Genomic DNA, 18,000 nt, shown 5'->3' on the forward strand with positions numbered 1-18,000 from the left:
ACAAGCTTGTATAGGCTTACAGTGAGGGGGAAAAAATATTTGATCCCCTGCTGATTTTGTACGTTTGCCCTCTGACAAAGAAATGATCAGTCTATAATTTTAATGGTAGGTTTATTTGAACAGTGAGAGACAGAATAACAACAAAAAAATCCAGAAAAACGCATGTCAAAAATTGTATTAAATGATTTTCATTTTAATGAGGGAAATAAGTATTTGACTCCTCTGCAAAACATGACTTACTACTTGGTGGCAAAACCCTTGTTGGCAATCAGAGGTCAGACGTTTCTTGTAGTTGGCCACCAGGTTTGCACACATCTCAGGAGGGATTTTGTCCCACTCCTCTTTGCAGATCTTCTCCAAGTCATTAAGGTTTCGAGGCTGACGTTTGGCAACTCGAACCTTCAGCTCCCTCCACAGATTTTCTATGGGATTAAGGTCTGGAGACTGGCTAGGCCACTCCAGGACCTTAATGTGCTTCTTCTTGAGCCACTCCTTTGTTGCCTTGGCCGTGTGTTTTGGGTCATTGTCATGCTGGAATACCCATCCACAACCCATTTTCAATGCCCTGGCTGAGGGAAGGAGGTTCTCACCCAAGATTTGACGGTACATGGCCCAGTCCATTGTCCCTTTGATGCGGTGGAGTTGTCCTGTCCCCATAGCAGAAAAACACCCCCAAAGCATAATGTTTCCACCTCCATGTTTGACGGTGGGGATGGTGTTCTTGGGGTCATAGGCAGCATTCTTCCTCCTCCAAACACGGCGAGTTGAATTGATGCCAAAGAGCTCCATTTTGGTCTCATCTGACCACAACACTTTCACCCAGTTGTCCTCTGAATCATTCAGATGTTCATTGGCAAACTTCAGACGGGCATGTATATGTGCTTTCAGTCCTTCACGGCGTAGTTTGTTACCAATTGTTTTCTTGGTGACTATGGTCCCAGCTGCCTTGAGATCATTGACAAGATCCTCCCGTGTAGTTCTGGGCTGATTCCTCACCGTTCTCATGATCATTGCAACTCCACGAGGTGAGATCTTGCATGGAGCCCCAGGCCAAGGGAGATTGACAGTTCTTTTGTGTTTCTTCCATTTGCGAATAATCGCACCAACTGTTGTCACCTTCTCACCAAGCTGCTTGGCGATGGTCTTGTAGCCCATTCCAGCCTTGTGTAGGTCTACAATCTTGTCCCTGACATCCTTGGAGAGCTCTTTGATCTTGGCCATGGTGGAGAGTTTGGAATCTGATTGATTGCTTCTATGGACAGGTGTCTTTTATACAGGTAACAAACTGAGATTAGGAGCACTCCCTTTAAGAGTGTGCTCCTAATCTCAACTCGTTACCTGTATAAAAGACACCTGGGAGCCAGAAATCTTTCTGATTGAGAGGGGGCCAAATACTTATTTCCCTCATTTAAAGGCAAATAAATTTATACAATTTTTGACATGTTTTTTTCTGGATTTTTTGTTGTTGTTATTCTGTCTCTCACTGTTCAAATAAACCTACCATTAAAATTATAGACTGACCAATTCTTTGTCAGTGGGCAAACGTACAAAATCAGCAGGGGATCAAATACTTTTTCCCCTCACTGTGTGCCAATATGGGCAAAACGCGTGGCAATTGGCCAAGCTGATGAGCTGTCAGTGAAAAGCATCTAAAATATGTGTGAAGATAATGTATCTTGAGTATAATTTAAAATGTTTAGACAAGAAGGGGGGGCTATGTGTGGCGAAGATCTCCAGGATGCGCTCAGCTCTCCAGAATGCACTTAGCTGTCTCTCGCCAATTCTTGCGCATTCATTGTGTGAATTGGTTTTCCCCTTTTTTTATTGTTTATTTTTATAAATTCCATACAGTAAGCTCAAAGAATTGGGACAGTGACAATTTTGTTTTTGTTCTGTACTCCAGCACTTTGGATTGGAAGTGATACGATGACTATGAGGTTGAAGTTTAGGCTGTCAGCTTTAATTTGAGGGTATTTTCATCTATATTGGGTGAACCGTTTAGAAATTACACCACTTTTTGTGCGTAATCCCTCACTTTTGGTCCCCTAAAATGATTGGGACAAATTGACTTGTGTGTTAATGTGGTAAAAGTTTAGTATTTGGTCCCATATTCTTAGCATTCAATGATTACTTCAAGCTTGTGACAAACTTGTTGGATGCATTTGTTTTGGTTGTATTTCAGATTATTTTCTGCCCAATAGAAATTAATGGTAAATAATGTACTGTCATTTTGGTGTCACTTTTTTATTGTAAATTAGAATAGAATATGTTTCTAAACACTTCTACATTAATGTGGTTGCTTCCATGATTAAATAATTGGGAATAATAATGATGAGTGGGGAAGATAGAAGCACAAATATCATACCCCCAAGACATGCTAACCTCTCACAATTACAATAACAGGGGAGGTTAGCATTTTATATCATACCCCCAAGACATGCTAACCTCTCACCATTACAATAACAGGGGAGGTTAGCATTTTATATCATACCCCCAAGACATGCTAACCTCTCACCATTACAATAACAGGGGAGGTTAACATTTTTTGGGGGGTATAATATTTATGCCACTACCTTTCTCACTTATCGTTGCTGCCTATTGAATTTGACCCGCGGGTGATTTTATTTGGCCGCCTAAGTGTCTGTATATATGGTGCATTTGGAAAGTATTTAGACCCCTTCCATTTTTCTACATTTTGTTACATTATAGCCTTATTCTAAAATTGATGAGAAAATGTTTTATTTAATCCATCTACACATAATACCCCAAAATGACAAAGCAAAAATAGGTTTAAAAATAAAGAACTGAAATACCTTAACAGCAGCAATTGAGCTCATGTTCCAAAGTATTCCCACGCATAAGAGCGATCGATATACTGTATGTGATCGGCCCGCAAGTTCACTAGTGACAACTTCAGCCAACCCAGTTGATTGATATGATACAATATTGCACTTCAATAGCTCAAGTCAAGACAGATAAAAAGGGAGGCAGACAGGCTGAGTAAAGAGATGAAAGCGATAGAAATAACCTGAATTTCTTCAGGATATTTTGTACTGTTTATGTGTCTGCTTAATGTACAGCACATTCGGGAAGTATTCAGACCACTTGACTTTTTCCACATTTTGTTATGTTACAGCCTTATTATAAAATGGATTAGATAATTTTTTTCCCTCATTAATCTATACACAATACCCCATAATGACAGTGAAAACAGGTGTTTAGAATTCTTTTCAAATTTATTAAAGAAAGAAATGGATCACATTTACATAAGTATTCAGACCCTTTACTCAGTACTTTGTTGAAGCACCTTTGGCAGCGATTACAGCCTTGAGTCTTCTTGGTATGACGCTACAAGCTTGGCACACCTGTATTTGGGATTTTCTTCCATTCTTTTCTGCAGATCCTCTGGATGAGGAGCGTCGCTGCACAGCTATTTTCAGGTCTATCCAGAGATGTTCAAGTCCGGGCTTCGCCCCAGTCTGAGGACTGGAGCAGGTTTTCATTTTTCCCTTGATCCTGACTAGTCTCCCAGTCCCTGCCGCTGAAAAACATCCCCACAGTATGATGATGCCCCCACCATGCTTCACCGTAGGGATAGTGGCAGGTTTCCGACGTGACGCTTGGCATTCAGGCCAAAGAGTTCAATTTTGGTTTCATCAGATCAGAGAATCTTGTTAATCATGGTCTGAGAGTCCTTTAGGTGCCTTTTGGAAAACCTCAAGCGGGCCTTTTCCTGAGGAGTGGCTTCTGTCTTGCCACTCTACCATTGGTAGACTGCTGCAGAGATGGTTGTCCTTCTGGAAGGTTCTCCACAGAGGAACTCTAGAGCTCTGTCAGAGTGACCGTCGGGTTCTTGGTCACCTCCCAGACCAAGGTCTTTCTCCCGCGATTACTCACTTTGGCCGGGCAGCCAATTGTGCGCCGCTCTATGGCACTCCCAATCACAGCCGGTTGTGATACAGCCTGGAATCGAACCAGGGTCTGTAGTGACGCCTCTAGCACTGAGATGCAGTGCCTTAGACTGCTGTGCCACTCGGGAGCCCAGCTTTAGGAAGAGTCTTGGTGGATCTAAACTTCTTCCATTTAAGAATTATGGAGGCCACTGTGTTCTTGGGGACCTTCAATGCTGCAGAAATGTTTTGGTACCCTTCCCCAGATCTGTGCCTCGACACAATCCTGTTTCTGAGCTTTACAGACAATTCCTTCGACCTCTTGGTTTTTGCTCTGTCCTGCACTGTCAACTGTAGGACCTTTATATAGATAGGTGTGTGCCTTTCCAAGTCATGTCCAATCAATTGAATTTACCACAGGTGGACTCCAAGTTTCAAGGATGATCAAGGGAAACAGGATGCCCCTGAGCTCTATTTCGAGTCTCATAGCAAAGCGTATGAATACTTAAGTAAATAAGGTATGTTTATTTTTAATACATTTTCAAAAAGTCTAAAAGCCTGTTTTCACTTTGTCATTATGGAGCATTGTGTGTAGATTGATGAGGGGAAAAAGTTATTTAATCAATTTTAGAATAAGGCTGTAATGTAACAAAATGTGGAAAAAGGGAAGGGGTCTGAATACTTTCCGAATGCACTGTATTTTTACTTTTGGTTGACAATGGAAGTTATAGGCCTACTGCTGCATTTGCCTAGGCTATCTTCAATTACCAAATAAAAAATAGTATACATTTTTTTTAATCGTGGCCATCAAAGCATTTAGAATTGTTGCCCAATGACTGGGCTTATAAAAGCACATGTTTTACAGCAGCAACCAACTGGGTAGACGCAGAAGAAATCCAGCTGAAAATAGGCTTTGTAGGCCTGTGCTGTGCGCATGTGATAGTTGTTAGTCATCATGCATCTTATTTACCTAACGAAAACACACTCGACTGGTATTTCCATCGATGAATCAATTTGGCCGGCAATTTAAAAAAAAAATATTGGCCAAAAGCCAGCTATTACTGTAACGGAAACCGTGTGTGTGTTGCTTGGAGGCTTTGTAATACTATTAGAACATCCAGTCTCCTCTCTGGTGTTCTTATCTCTCAGGACCACACATTTTCTCTCTTCAGCTAACAATTTTGTATATCTTTCTTTTTCCCACTCTTTTGTCTCCCTCCATCCAGACTCTGAAGAACTCATGGCTGCAGCGCTATGCCACAGACAGTGCTGACCCGGGGGTGTTCGTCCTGTTAGCCTGCGGTACCACCTCCAGCACCTGTGGACAGCTGGCCAGCTACCCCCTGGCCCTGGTCAGGACCCGAATGCAGGCTCAAGGTACACCCACGCCAAAACCTATTTGGAGTTTCATTAGATAACTTGCATAGAATTAATTAGTGAAAGGTTTGTTTCATGGACCCACCAAAATCTGTGGTGCCAAGGAATGTGTTAATCGGGGATGTATAATGTCTGTGTTCATATTGGTAGTGGGGTACAGGGGTAGTGATATTTTATTACATATAATATATACAGTAAATCAAAGTTTATTTGTCACGTGCGCCGAATACAACCTTACAGTGAAATGCTTACTTACAGGCTCTAACCAATAGTGCAAAAAAGGTATTAGGTGAACAATAGGTAAGTAAAGAAATAAAAACAACAGTAGCGAGGCTATTGTTGTGTCTTTGGCTATGCCGGATTAAGTGATATAACATGCTATTCTATAAAATAATTTCTCTGTAATTAATATTACCTGATTAAGCTAATCAGGTTAATGTAATGAACTTAAAATAATGTTTATAGAGCTGTTATCTTCCGAATAAACTCTTAAAGACCTAGTAATCTTTTACCTCAATAGCAGTCAATATTTAATCGTCACTTTATTTAGTCTCAACCAAGAATTTACAACTTTCAGATATCTTCACGAACCATGGCTAACAAGTTGAATCAGCAATACAAAATTTGGTTTAATTATTTATTTACTAAATACCTAAATAATCACACAGAATTACATCTACACAGAATGGATCATACATTGATTACAAATTGTCATAAAAGGAAAACATCTCTAGCGGACGGAACCGATATGACAGCTGGTTACACAAAGAGAGGGGGATTGGGTTTGAGTGAAAGAGCGGGAAGACTGAGTAAGAAAAGGAGAAGCTATGCCACCGTAAATACAGTATATTATGCATTCTAAATTACCGCCCATTTGAAAAAGGAAAATGCAATAAATATTTACTCTGAGCTGCGCTTCAGTAGATTGGTCGTAGATGGTAGGCCGGGTGGTCCAGCATGGATCTCTGGTCCTCTGAAGACTGTCTAGTGGTGAACTGGAGCGTGGTAGAATGGATACTCTGCCCGTCCTCTCCTAGCCCACGTTTAGAGGGGATCACTTCATTAGTGAATACGAGTTCAAAGTTCATACCAAGTTGCCATACTTTAAACTCATGCTATATTCTGGCTGGTATAGTCGAAATTCATCCTTCCGGCGTGTAGGTCGTCACCTACACATTGCAATTCGATGCCAATTGTGTTAGGTTCTTGCTGATGTTGGCTTAGTTCTGTAGGTGGTCTTTGTTCTTTCAACGTGGGGACGCACGTCCTTGGAACAGAAAGTTACATTTTCGTCAAGGGGCTTATATAGGACTGGGAGAGAGGGCCATGTTTCATAGTTTACAACCCATGTCTGTTCACTTGGGCGGGGCCTCCGAGTGAGCAGAGTGGTGTTATGACAAACTGTTCTCTCATTTAAGAAGCTAAAATTACATTTCATCTTTTCACAAATATTTAAACATTTAAATTGCACAACAATTCCATGTGAATCTGATAACTATAATGTGTAGACTTTCCGAGATACAGTTTGTCGTCCTATCATCAGTAATAATGTCTCAGACGCCAACTGATCTGACATAATATTCATTAAGTACCAACGCATATTTTCAACTGGTTGGATTACAGAAATATGGTTCCGTTTCCCATCTTTTGATGTCACCAGACTCTCTCAATGTTAACAAAGGGATTTTCAATAATCACATCGGTAGAGTAAAGAGAGGGGAAAGGGATTTATGGGGGTCATAAACCTCCCCCCTCAGGCCAACGTCATGACACTATATACAGTAGCGAGGCTACATGCAGTCACCGGTTAGTCAGGCTGATTTGAGGTAGTATGTACATGTAGATATGGTTAAAGTGACTATGCATATATGATGAACAGAGAGTAGCAGTAGCGTAAAGAGGGGTTGGTGGGTGGCGGGACATAATGCAGATAGCCCGGTTAGCCAATGTGCGGCAGCACTGGTTGGTCGGGCCAATTGAGGTTGTATGTACATGAATGTATCGTTAAAGTGGCTGTGCATATATGATAAACAGAGTAGCAGCAGCGTAAAAAGAGGGGTTGGGGGGGCACACAATGCAAATAGTCGGGGTAGCCTTTTGATTACCAGTTCAGGAGTCTTATGTCTTAGGGGTAAAAACTGTTGAGAAGCTTTTTTGTTCTAGACTTGGCACTCCGGTACTGCTTGCCATGCGGTAGTAGAGAGAACAGTCAATGACTGGGGTGGCTGGGGTCTTTGACAGTTTTTAGAGCCTTCCTCTGACACCGCCTGGTGTGGAGGTCCTGGATGGCAGGCAGCTTAGCCCCAGTGATGTACTGGGCCGTACGCACTACCCTCTGTAGTGCCTTGCGGTCGGAGGCCGAGCAATTGCCGTACCAGGCAGTGATGCAACCAGTCAGGATGCTCTCGATGTTGCAGCTGTAGAAACTTTTGAGGATCTCAGGACCCATGCCAAATCTTTTTAGTTCCCTGAGGGGGAATAGGCTTTGTCGTGCCCTCTTCATGACTGTCTTGTGGACACCAAGGAACTTGAAGCTCTCAACCTGCTCCACTACAGCCCCGTCGATGAGAATGGGGACGTACTTGGTCCTCCTTTCCCTGTAGTTCACAATCATCTCCTTAGTCTTGATTACGTTGAGGGATAGGTTGTTATTCTGGCACCACACAGCCAGATCTCTGACCTTCTCCCTATAGGCTGTCTCGTCGTTGTTGGTGATCAGGCACTGATGCAATCTCTACAACACTGATGTGTTGTCTGCAAACTTAATGATGGTGGAGTTGTGCCTGGCCATGCAGTCGTGGGTGAACAGGGAGTACAGGAGGGGACTGAGCACGCACCCCTGGGGGGCTCCAGTGTTAATGATCAGCGTGGCAGATGTGTAGCTACCTACCCTCCCCACCTGGGGGCGGCCCGTCAGCAAGGCGAGGATCCAGTTGCAGAGGCGTTTAGTCCCAGGATCCTTAGCTTAGTGGTGAACTTTGAGGGTACTATGGTGTTGAACGCTGAGCTGTAGTCAATGAATAGCATTCTCACATAAGTGTTCCTTTTATCCAGGTGGGAAAGGGCAGTGTGGAGTGCAATAGAGATTGCATCTGTGGATCTGTTTGGGCGGTATGCAAATTGGAGTGGGTCTAGGGTTTCTGGGATAATGGTGTTGATGTGAGCCATTACCAGCCTTTCAAAGCACTTCATGGCTACAGACGTGAGTGCTACGGGTCTGTAGTCATTTAGGCAGGTTGCCTTTGTGTTTTTGGGCACAGGGACTATGGTAGTCTGCTTGAAACATGTTAGTATTACTGACTCAATCAGGGACATGTTGAAAATGTCAGGGAAGACACCTGCCAGTTGGTCAGCACATGCTCGAAGCACACATCCTGGTAATCCGTCTGGCCCCGCAGCCTTGTGTATGTTGACCTGTTTGAAGGTCTTACTCACGTCGGCTACGGAGAGCATGATCACAGTCGTCCGGAACAGCTGATGCTCTCATGCTTGCCTCGAAGCGAGCATAGGTGATTTAGCTCGTCTGGTAGGTAGTGTCACTGGGCAGTTCTCGGTTGTGCTTTCCCTTTGTAGTCTGTAATAGTTTGCAAGCCCTGCCACATAAAATGAGTGTCGGAGCCGTTGTAGTATGATTCAATCTTAGTCACGTATTGATGCTTTGCCTGTGATTGTTCGTCGCAGGGCATAGCAGGATTTCTTGTAAGCTTCCGGGTTAGAGTCCCGCACCTTGAAAGCAGTAGCTCTGCCCTTTAGCTCATTGCGAATGTTGCCTGTAATCCATGGCTTCTGGTTGGGGTATGTATGTACAGTCACTGTGGGGACGATGTCCTCAATGCACTTATTGATAAAGCCAGTGACTGATGTGGTGTATTCCTCAATGTCATCGGAAGCATCCCGGAACATGTTCCAGTCTGTGATAGCAAATAGTCCTGTAGTTTAGCATCTGCTTCATCTGACGACTTTTTTGTAGACCGAGTCACTGGTGCTTCCTGCTTTAATTTTTGCTTGTAGGCAGGAATCAGGAGGATAGAGTTGTGGTCGGATTTACCAAATGGAGGGTGAGGGAGAGCTTTGTACGCGTCTCTGTGTGTGGAGAACAGGTGATGTAGAATTTATTTTCCCTCTGGTTGCACGTTTAACATGTTGATAGAAATTTGGTAGAACTCATTTCAGTTTCCATGCATTAAAGTCTCCGGCCAGTAGGAGCGCTGTCTCTGGGTGAGTGGTTTCCTGTTTGCTTATGGCCTTATACAGCTGACTGAGTGTGGTCTTAGTGCCAGCATCTGTCTGTGGTGGTAAATAAACAGCCACGAAAAGTATAGCTGAAAACTCTCTAGGCAAGTAGTGTGGCCTACAATTTATCACAATATACTCTACATTAGGCGAGCAAAATCTAGAGACTTCCTCAGATTTTGTGCACCAGATGTTGTTTACAAATATGCACAGACTGCCCCCCCCCCCCCCCTCGTCTTACCGGAGTGTGCTGTTCTATCTTGCCGGTGCAGCGTATATTCCGCTAGCTGAATATCCATGTCGTCATTCAGCCACGATTCCGTGAAACATAGGGTATTACAGTTTTTGATGTCCCGTTGGTAGGATATTCGTGATCGTGCCTCGTCTCTAATTTATTGTCCAATGATTGCACGTTGGTGAGTAATATTGACGGTAACTGCAGCTTTCCCATTCGCCTTCTGCGAGTCCTCACGGGGCTTCCCGCTCTGTGTCCCCTGTACCTGCGTTTCTTCCTCTTGCAAATAACGGGGATGTTTGGACAGACCTACTCATCCAAGGCTTTTTCTTTATTTTTACTATTTTCTACATAGTAGAATAATAGTGAAGATGTCTAAACTATGAAATGATACACACGAAATCATGTAATAACCAAAAAAGTGTTAAACAAATCAATATACAGTTGAAGTCGGAAGTTTACATACACCTTAGAATTTCTTTCCTTCTTAATGTGTTTGAGCCAATTAGTTGTGTTGTGACAAGGTAGGGATGGTATACAGAAGATAGTCCTATTTGGTAAAAAACGAAGTCCATATTATGGCAAGAACAGCTCAAATAAGCAAAGAGAAACGACAGTCCATCATTACTTTAAGACATGAAGGTCGGTCAATCCGGAACATTTCAAGAACTTTGAAAGTTTCTTCAAGTGCTATGATAAAACTGGCTCTCATGAGGACTGCCACAGGAAAGTAAGACCCAGAGTTTCCTCTGCTGCAGAGGATAAGTTCATAAGTTACCAGCCTCAGAATTGCAGCCCAAATAAATGCTTCACAGAGTTCAAGTAACACACATCTCAATGTCAACTGTTCAGTGGACACTGCATGAATCAGGCCTTCATGGTCGAATTGCTGCAAAGGAACCATCACTAAAGGACACCAAAAGAAGGGACTTGCTTGGGCCAAGAAACACAAGCAATGTACATTAGACCGGTGGAAATCTGTACTTTGGTCTGATGAGTCCAAATTTGAGATTTTGGTTCCAACCGCTTTGTGAGAACCAGAGTAGGTGAATGGATGCATGGTGGAGGAGGTGTGATGGTGTGGGGGTGCTTTGTTGGTGACACTTATTTCATCAGAACTATGAAATAGCACATATGGAATCATGTAGTAATCGAACTCTTCATGAGAGCTCGTGTTGTGCAATATTTCAATAGGCAATGCAATTGCGCAAGAAAACAGCATGATGGTCTCTACTGAAAAGAGAACGATCAACTTTCTATAGGCTAATATTAAGCACATTGCTTATTTACAACAGGAGTATAGCCTACCTGGCATGAAAATAAACCACGGCGAAAGCGTCCTCTATTTGCTATTTAAGTTCACAAATAAGATGTATTTTTCACCGTTGCTCCTGTTTCGATACAGGTGCATGATAATGGTCCATTCTAAATCAAAACAACTATCACACATACAGTACCAGTCAAAAGTTTGGACACACCTACTCATTCAAGGGTTTTTCATTGTTTTAATATTTTCTACATTGTAGAATAATAGTGAAGACATCAAAACTATGAAATAACACACATGAAATCATGTAGTAACCAAAAAAGTGTTCAAGTCAAAATATTTGTTATATTTTAGATTCTTCAAAGTAGCCACCCTTTGCCTTGATGACAGCTTTGCACACTCTTGGCATTCTCTCAACCAGCTTCACCTGGAATGCTTTTCCAACAATCTTGAAGGGGTTCCCACATATGCTGAGCACTTGTTGGCTGTTTTTCCTTCACTCTGCGGTCCAACTCATCCCAATCCAACTCAATTGGGTTAAGGTCATGTGATTTGTGGATGCCAGGTCATCTGATGCAGCACTCAATCACATAATATAGACTTTTTTCACATGTGGACTTTTTTACCAAATAGGTCTTTCTTCTGTATACCACCCCTACCTTGTCACAACACAACTGATTTGCTCAAATGCATTAAGAAGAAAATAAATTCCACAAATTAACTTTTAACAAGGCACACCTGTTAATTGAAATGCATTCCAGGTGACTACCTCATGAAGCTGGTTGAGAGAATGCCAAGAGTGTGCAAAGCTGTCATCAAGGCAAAGGGTGGCTAACACTTTTTGGTTAATACATGATTTCATATGTGTTATGTCGTAGTTTAGATGTCTTCACTATTATTCAACAATATAGAAAATAGTAACAATAAAGAAAAACCCTTGAAAAAGTAGGTGTGTTCAAACTTTTGGTACTGTATACAGTGCATTCAGAAAGTATTCAGACCCCTTGACTTTTTCCACGTTTATTTTACATCAATCTACACACAATACCCCATAATGCCGAAGCGAAAACATATATATTTTGCAAATTTATAAAAAATAAACATACCTTATTTACATAAGGATTCAGACCCTTTGATATGAGACTCAAAAATTGAGCTCAGGTGCACCCTTTTTCCATTGATCATCCTTGAGATGTTTCTACAACTTGATTGGAGTCCACCTGTGGTAAATTCAATTGATTGGACATGATAGGAAAGGCACACACCTGTCTATATAAGGTCCCACAGTTGACAGTGCATGTCAGAGCAAAACCCAAGCCATGAAGTCGAAGGAATTGCCCGTAGAGCTCCGAGACAGGATTGTGTCGGCACAGATCTGGGGAAGGGTACCAAAACATTTCTGCAGAAGGTCTCCAAGAACACAGTGACCTCCATCATTCTTAAATCGAAGACGTTTGGAACCACCAAGACTCTTCTTAGAGCTGGCTGCCCGGCCAAACTGCGCAATCGGGGGAGAAATGCCTTGGTCAGGGAGGTGACCAAGAACCCAATGAGCACTCTGACAGACCTCCAGAGTTTCTCTGTGGAGATGGGATAACCTTCCAGTAGGACAACCATCTCTGCAGCAGTCCACCAATCAGGCCTTTATGGTAGAGTTGCCAGGCGGAAGCCACTCCTCAGTAAAAGGCACATGACAGCCCGCTTGGAGTTTGCCAACAGGCACCTAAAGGACTCTCAGACCATGAGAAACAAGATTCTCTGGTCTGTTGAAACCAAGATTGAATTCTTTGGCCAGAATGCCAAGTGTCACATCTGGAGGAAACCTGGCACCATCCCTACAATGACACATGGTGGTGGCAGAATCAGGCTGTGGGGATGTTTTTCAGTGGCAGGGACTGGGAGACCAGTTAGGATTGAGGGAAAGATGAACGGAGCAAAGTACAGAGATCTTTGAGCAGGACAACAACGACCCTATGCACACAGCCAAGACAATGCAGGAGTAGCTTCGGGATAAGTCTCTGAAATGTCCTTGAGTGGCCCAGCCAGAGCCCGGACTTGAACCCGATCGAACATCTCCGGAGAGACCTGAAAATAGCTGTGTCGCGACGCTCCCCATCCAACCTGACAGAGCTTGAGGGGATCTGTAGAGATGAATGGGAGAATCTCCCCAAACAAAGGTGTGCCAAGCTTGAAGCGTCATACCCAAGAAGACTCGAGGCTGTAATCATTGCCAAAGGTGCTTCAACAAAGTACTGAGTAAAGGGTCTGAATACTTATGTAAATGTGGTATTTCAGTTTATTTTTGCTTTGTGATTATGGGGTATTGTGTGTAGATTGAGGTGGAAAACTATTTTAATACATTTTAGAATAAGGCTGTAACGTAACAAATTGTGGAAAAAGTCAAGGGGTCTGAATAGTTTCCGAATGCACTGTATATAGTTGCCACATCAGCATTGACCAGCATGGCTAATAATATTGATATTGACCCAGTTTCCAGAGTGGTGCATCCCTAGTGTCGATGTGTATTTCATGTTGCTCATCTTCTCATGTTTTTTCCCCTCAGCCACCATCGAGGGCGGTCCCCAGATGACCATGTCGGGGCTGTTCAAACACATTGTGAAGACTGAGGGTGCATTCGGACTCTACCGAGGCCTGGCCCCAAACTTCATGAAGGTCATTCCAGCGGTCAGCATCAGCTACGTGGTCTACGAGAACCTCAAGATGAGTCTGGGGGTGGTGTCACGTTGAGGCCTGGGGGGAGAGGGAGGTAGCACCTCCACTTAAGGCCAAATTGTTCATTTTTGCTTTGCCAAGCAACTGTGCGGGTGACTTGGAAAAAAGGGAGGAATTTCAGCAGACAGAGCTGGGGTTGTTAGAGACCATCTCATTCTGTAAATGTTATGAAGACAGATGGGGAGAGGTACATGGAGGGAGGGGGGAGAGATATTACAACACTAAGGACAAAAAAACAATGGAGAGATGGGAATGGACACTATGACTGGAAGGGAGGTGGGGATGGAGATCCTCTCACATAGCTGTAATCTTAAAGTATCATTACGTAAGGAGTTATTTTGTTATCAATCCAGAGGTACTTCACCATGAGTCCACTGTTGGCTTTTTATTATCAAATTTGAAGACCCAGGTTAACTGAAAAGCAATCTCTTCACTGGAACTCCAGTATTCTCAACCTGCTTGAAATTTGTTAACAGTATTAGTCAACCTATCTGGGTTGTGAAAGACTGCTTTTCTAATTGTCATCTAAAGTTGTCCTATGTAATATGTATCCGCCTTAATGCAGCATTCATTAAAATGTAAGAGGCTGCAACTATTAGGGCATTAGCTGTTATGAATTTTGTCTGGAGGGAGCAAAACCTCAACTCAAAATTTTGATTTATCTGGTTAATTCCATATTTTTCCTTTTTCTCATTGTATAGCTTGATGAGAATGTTAAACTGATTTGAACAGAAAGGGCGATGCAGGTTGGATGCCCATAGTGTATAATTGTCCACTTAGTCTTAAAACAGCTGGTAAGAAGTGTGTATGTCTTGATGTTAATAAAAAAGGTTGTATTGTAACCAGATATTTAAATAAATATGGTCCAAGACAGGCAGCGCTCAAAGAATAGATACTGTTAGCAGATGTTTAGTTACTATAACATATTCAGAAACTGTTCATATATTGTTTTCCAAGATCCAATGCAACACATAATGATTACCTACCTACTGATTAAGGTTTGAGACGTTACGCTGTCACTTCCTGTGTAACATTTCGGAAAGGAAGATGGCGATATTGAGTCGTTTCTGGGTGGGGAAAAAAACAGGGAGAATGTGCAGAGTTTTCATTATGAAAGACCATTTTCCACCACCATGCTACAGTGGCTAATTCTAGCCCCGGTCCACAGTAGCATTTTGAAACTATAGCGGTTTTTGAATGCCCATACTAACATACTGTATACTATTAGTTAATTTTAGTATACGGTAAACAAACGGTATCGTTTCAGTTGAGCGTACTAGAGCATCGCCTGTCTACTGGAAGTTGATGCTGTTGCTATGGAACCTCTTGCTAGCTTGTTAGCCTAACAAATGACTAGCTAAACATTTACGATTTCGGGTGTGTTTGTAAGTTCAATCTGGAGTGATAGTGCGCTCTGGGCGTTCGTAAATCCAGAGTGTTGTCCATTTGTAAATTCATCAGTTATTCTGTGCGAGAGTGCTCTGAAATCGGAGTAGATAGCCATTGAAACGCACGACTATACCACTTAGCTAAGAATTATGTAAATAATCATGTCACTAAACGTTGGGTAGTTAGATAGCAGATAGCTAATATACTGTCTGACAAGTTTGTTTTAGTAACTAGTTAACATACCTGTACATACTGCTGTAATGCTATATGGTTCGTAAGAATAGTGTAAGTTATTTGAAAAATCATTACATTGCTCAACATTTGTCAAAATTAGTTAAAGGAATGAATTTGTATCCGCTCTCGTCGGACTTCGAATGCATATTTTACGCCATTTTCTTTCAATCTGAAAAGTTGAAGCCACGCGCATTTTCTGAATTGCATTATGGGCCCTAAAAGCACGGAAAGTATCCACTACATGTATACTTCGTATTTTGGCGAGCTTTTGACATACTAACTATATCCATAGTTAGTATGACCAATAAGCATACCAAATACTCAATTCATGTCACAAATAGTACAGTTAGTGCGGTTAGTATCAGTATTCGAACACAGCTCAGGGGTGAAAAGACAGACTGTTGCAACCCGATACGCAACAACTAGCATTATTCACTGTAGCATGGTGGTGGAAAATGGTATTTCATAAAGAGAGCACAGACATTTTCCCTGTTTTTTCGGTCTTCTATCTATTAAATCGAATTAAGGAAGGAATTGACACCTTTGCAGCCTGAATGGAGAATGTTTTATGTACAAACTGGTCCACGGGGATATGAGTATAAAGCCGGCTGCATAGATTTTCTCTGGACGGTAAAATGAAATAACTCAATATCAACATCTGACGGCCTTTGAGCTAGTATTTCTTGAGTTTGGGACTTGTTGTTTTGAGTTTAGTCGGTTGTCGCTATTTGGCTAAATGCTTTTTCTAGTTGGTGCAGCTCCACAAAAATAAGTACTTATCTTTTGCACTTTTGCTTTAGAGCAAATACCGGAGCCTGAATCCATATATTCTCTCCACAAGAGGATGGAAAAGGCTGTGTCTGTATTATTGTACACCACCTAAGGATACCACTCCATACTGCCTGAAATGTAGCGCCTTATTTCCTGCATTGACGAGCAGGAAATCAGACTCATCACTTTTGTAAACTTGAAATTCATATTGTTCCCCTATATCGCTGAAGGCTAAAATGTATAGCATATCTGTACACTATACAAAACATTAAGAACACATTATTTTTCCATGACGTAGACCGACCAGGTGAATCCGGGTGAACACTATGATCCCTTATTGATGTCACTTGTTAAATCCACATCAGTCGGTGTAGATGAAGGGGAGGAGACAGGTTAAAGAAGGATTTTTAAGCCTTGAGACAATTAAGTCATGGGTTGTGTATGTGTGCCATTCAGAGGGTAAATTGGAAAGACAAAAGATTGAAGTGCCTTTGAACGGGGTTTGTTAGCAGGTTCCAAGCGCACCAGTTTGTGTTTAGAACTCCAATGCTGCTGGGAACATATCCAGACTAAATCCTGATTTACAGTGAGCTACAAAAGTATTGGGACAGTGACATTTTTTTGTTTGTTTTGGTTCTGTACTCCAGCACTTTGGATTCCTAATGATACTATGGGGTTAAAGTGCAGACTGTTAGCTTTAATCTCAGGGTATTTTTGTCCATATCGGGTGACCGTTTAAAAATTACAGAACTTGTACATAATCCCTCCCTTTTAGGGAGTCAAAAGTTTAGTACAGTATATGGTCCCATATTCCTAGCACACAATGATTACATCAAGCTTGTTACTCTACAAACTTGTTGGATGCCTTTGCTGTTTGTTTTTGTTTCAGGTTATTTTGTGCCCAATAGAAGTTAATGGTAAATAATGTATTAGGACATTTTGGAGTCGCTTTTATTGTGAATAAGAATAGAATGTTTTCTAAACACTTCTACATTAATGTGGATGCTACCATGATTACAGATAATCCTGAATCGTGAATAATGATGAGTGAGAAAGTTAGACACACACATATCATTACACCCCCTCCTGTTATTTTAATGGTGAGATGTTAACATGTCTTAGGGGTATGATATTTGTGTAACTTTCTCACTCATCATTATTTACGATACATACAGGACTATCCGTAATCATGTAGAAGTGTTTAGAAATAATATATTCTTATTTACAATAAGTGACTCCAAAAAGTCTCAATACATTATTTACCAAAGTGCTGGCGTACAAAGCCAAAACAACAACAAAAGATTGTCACTGTCCCAATACTTTTGGAGCTCAATGCATTTAGAAGATTATTGAATGTATTGAAAACTATGTAAATGAACCATTGTTGTCCTTTGTAGAAGAATGCATCTATAGCTAAATGTATTTATGCTTATATGGGAACAACTGTTAATAAAATAACTCAATATTATACTTTTTGTATTGAGTCATGGTTTGAATTGCCCACATCTGAATCTCTTCACATCTTGAGCACTACATACAAATATTTCATAGCAAATGGTGGATCGATGTCTGTCCCAGCCTCTGCCAATCAGGCCTCATTGACATAGTTGGAGAGGGAGTTAGATTGTAAAGCAAATAAAACAGGACCAAACATGAAACTTGTCTCAGACAAAGTGAGAAGACCATAGTGAAAATTAGTCAAACTATATTTTAACTCTGCTTTTGTCACTGTTGCACTGAGATGGCAGTTGACAAAAGCAACCGGCAGAGCATGTATAACTATGAAAAGAGTGAGCCTTCACCCTGTTGTACTTATATCATATGGGTGGCAGTATTGGTCAACCTATCTGGCCTGTGAAAGGCTACCATAT

At 41.8% G+C, this 18,000-nt stretch overlaps 1 protein-coding gene across 3 annotated transcripts in view; it reads left to right on the top strand.

Moving 5' to 3' along the window:
- Positions 1-17,597, top strand: part of LOC115203749 (calcium-binding mitochondrial carrier protein SCaMC-2-B) — a 69,320-nt gene extending 51,723 nt beyond the window's left edge. For all 3 annotated transcript variants that reach the window (XM_029768698.1, XM_029768699.1, XM_029768700.1), the window contains exons 8-9: positions 5,117-5,267; positions 13,566-17,597. In XM_029768698.1, the coding sequence (XP_029624558.1) occupies positions 5,117-5,267; positions 13,566-13,750 (336 nt within the window). In that variant the 3' untranslated portion in view covers positions 13,751-17,597. The remainder of the gene's footprint in view (positions 1-5,116; positions 5,268-13,565) is intronic.
- Positions 17,598-18,000: the final 403 nt, after the last annotated feature.

This window comes from Salmo trutta, chromosome 12, assembly GCF_901001165.1.
Source record: "Salmo trutta chromosome 12, fSalTru1.1, whole genome shotgun sequence".
Lineage (NCBI taxonomy): Eukaryota > Metazoa > Chordata > Actinopteri > Salmoniformes > Salmonidae > Salmo > Salmo trutta.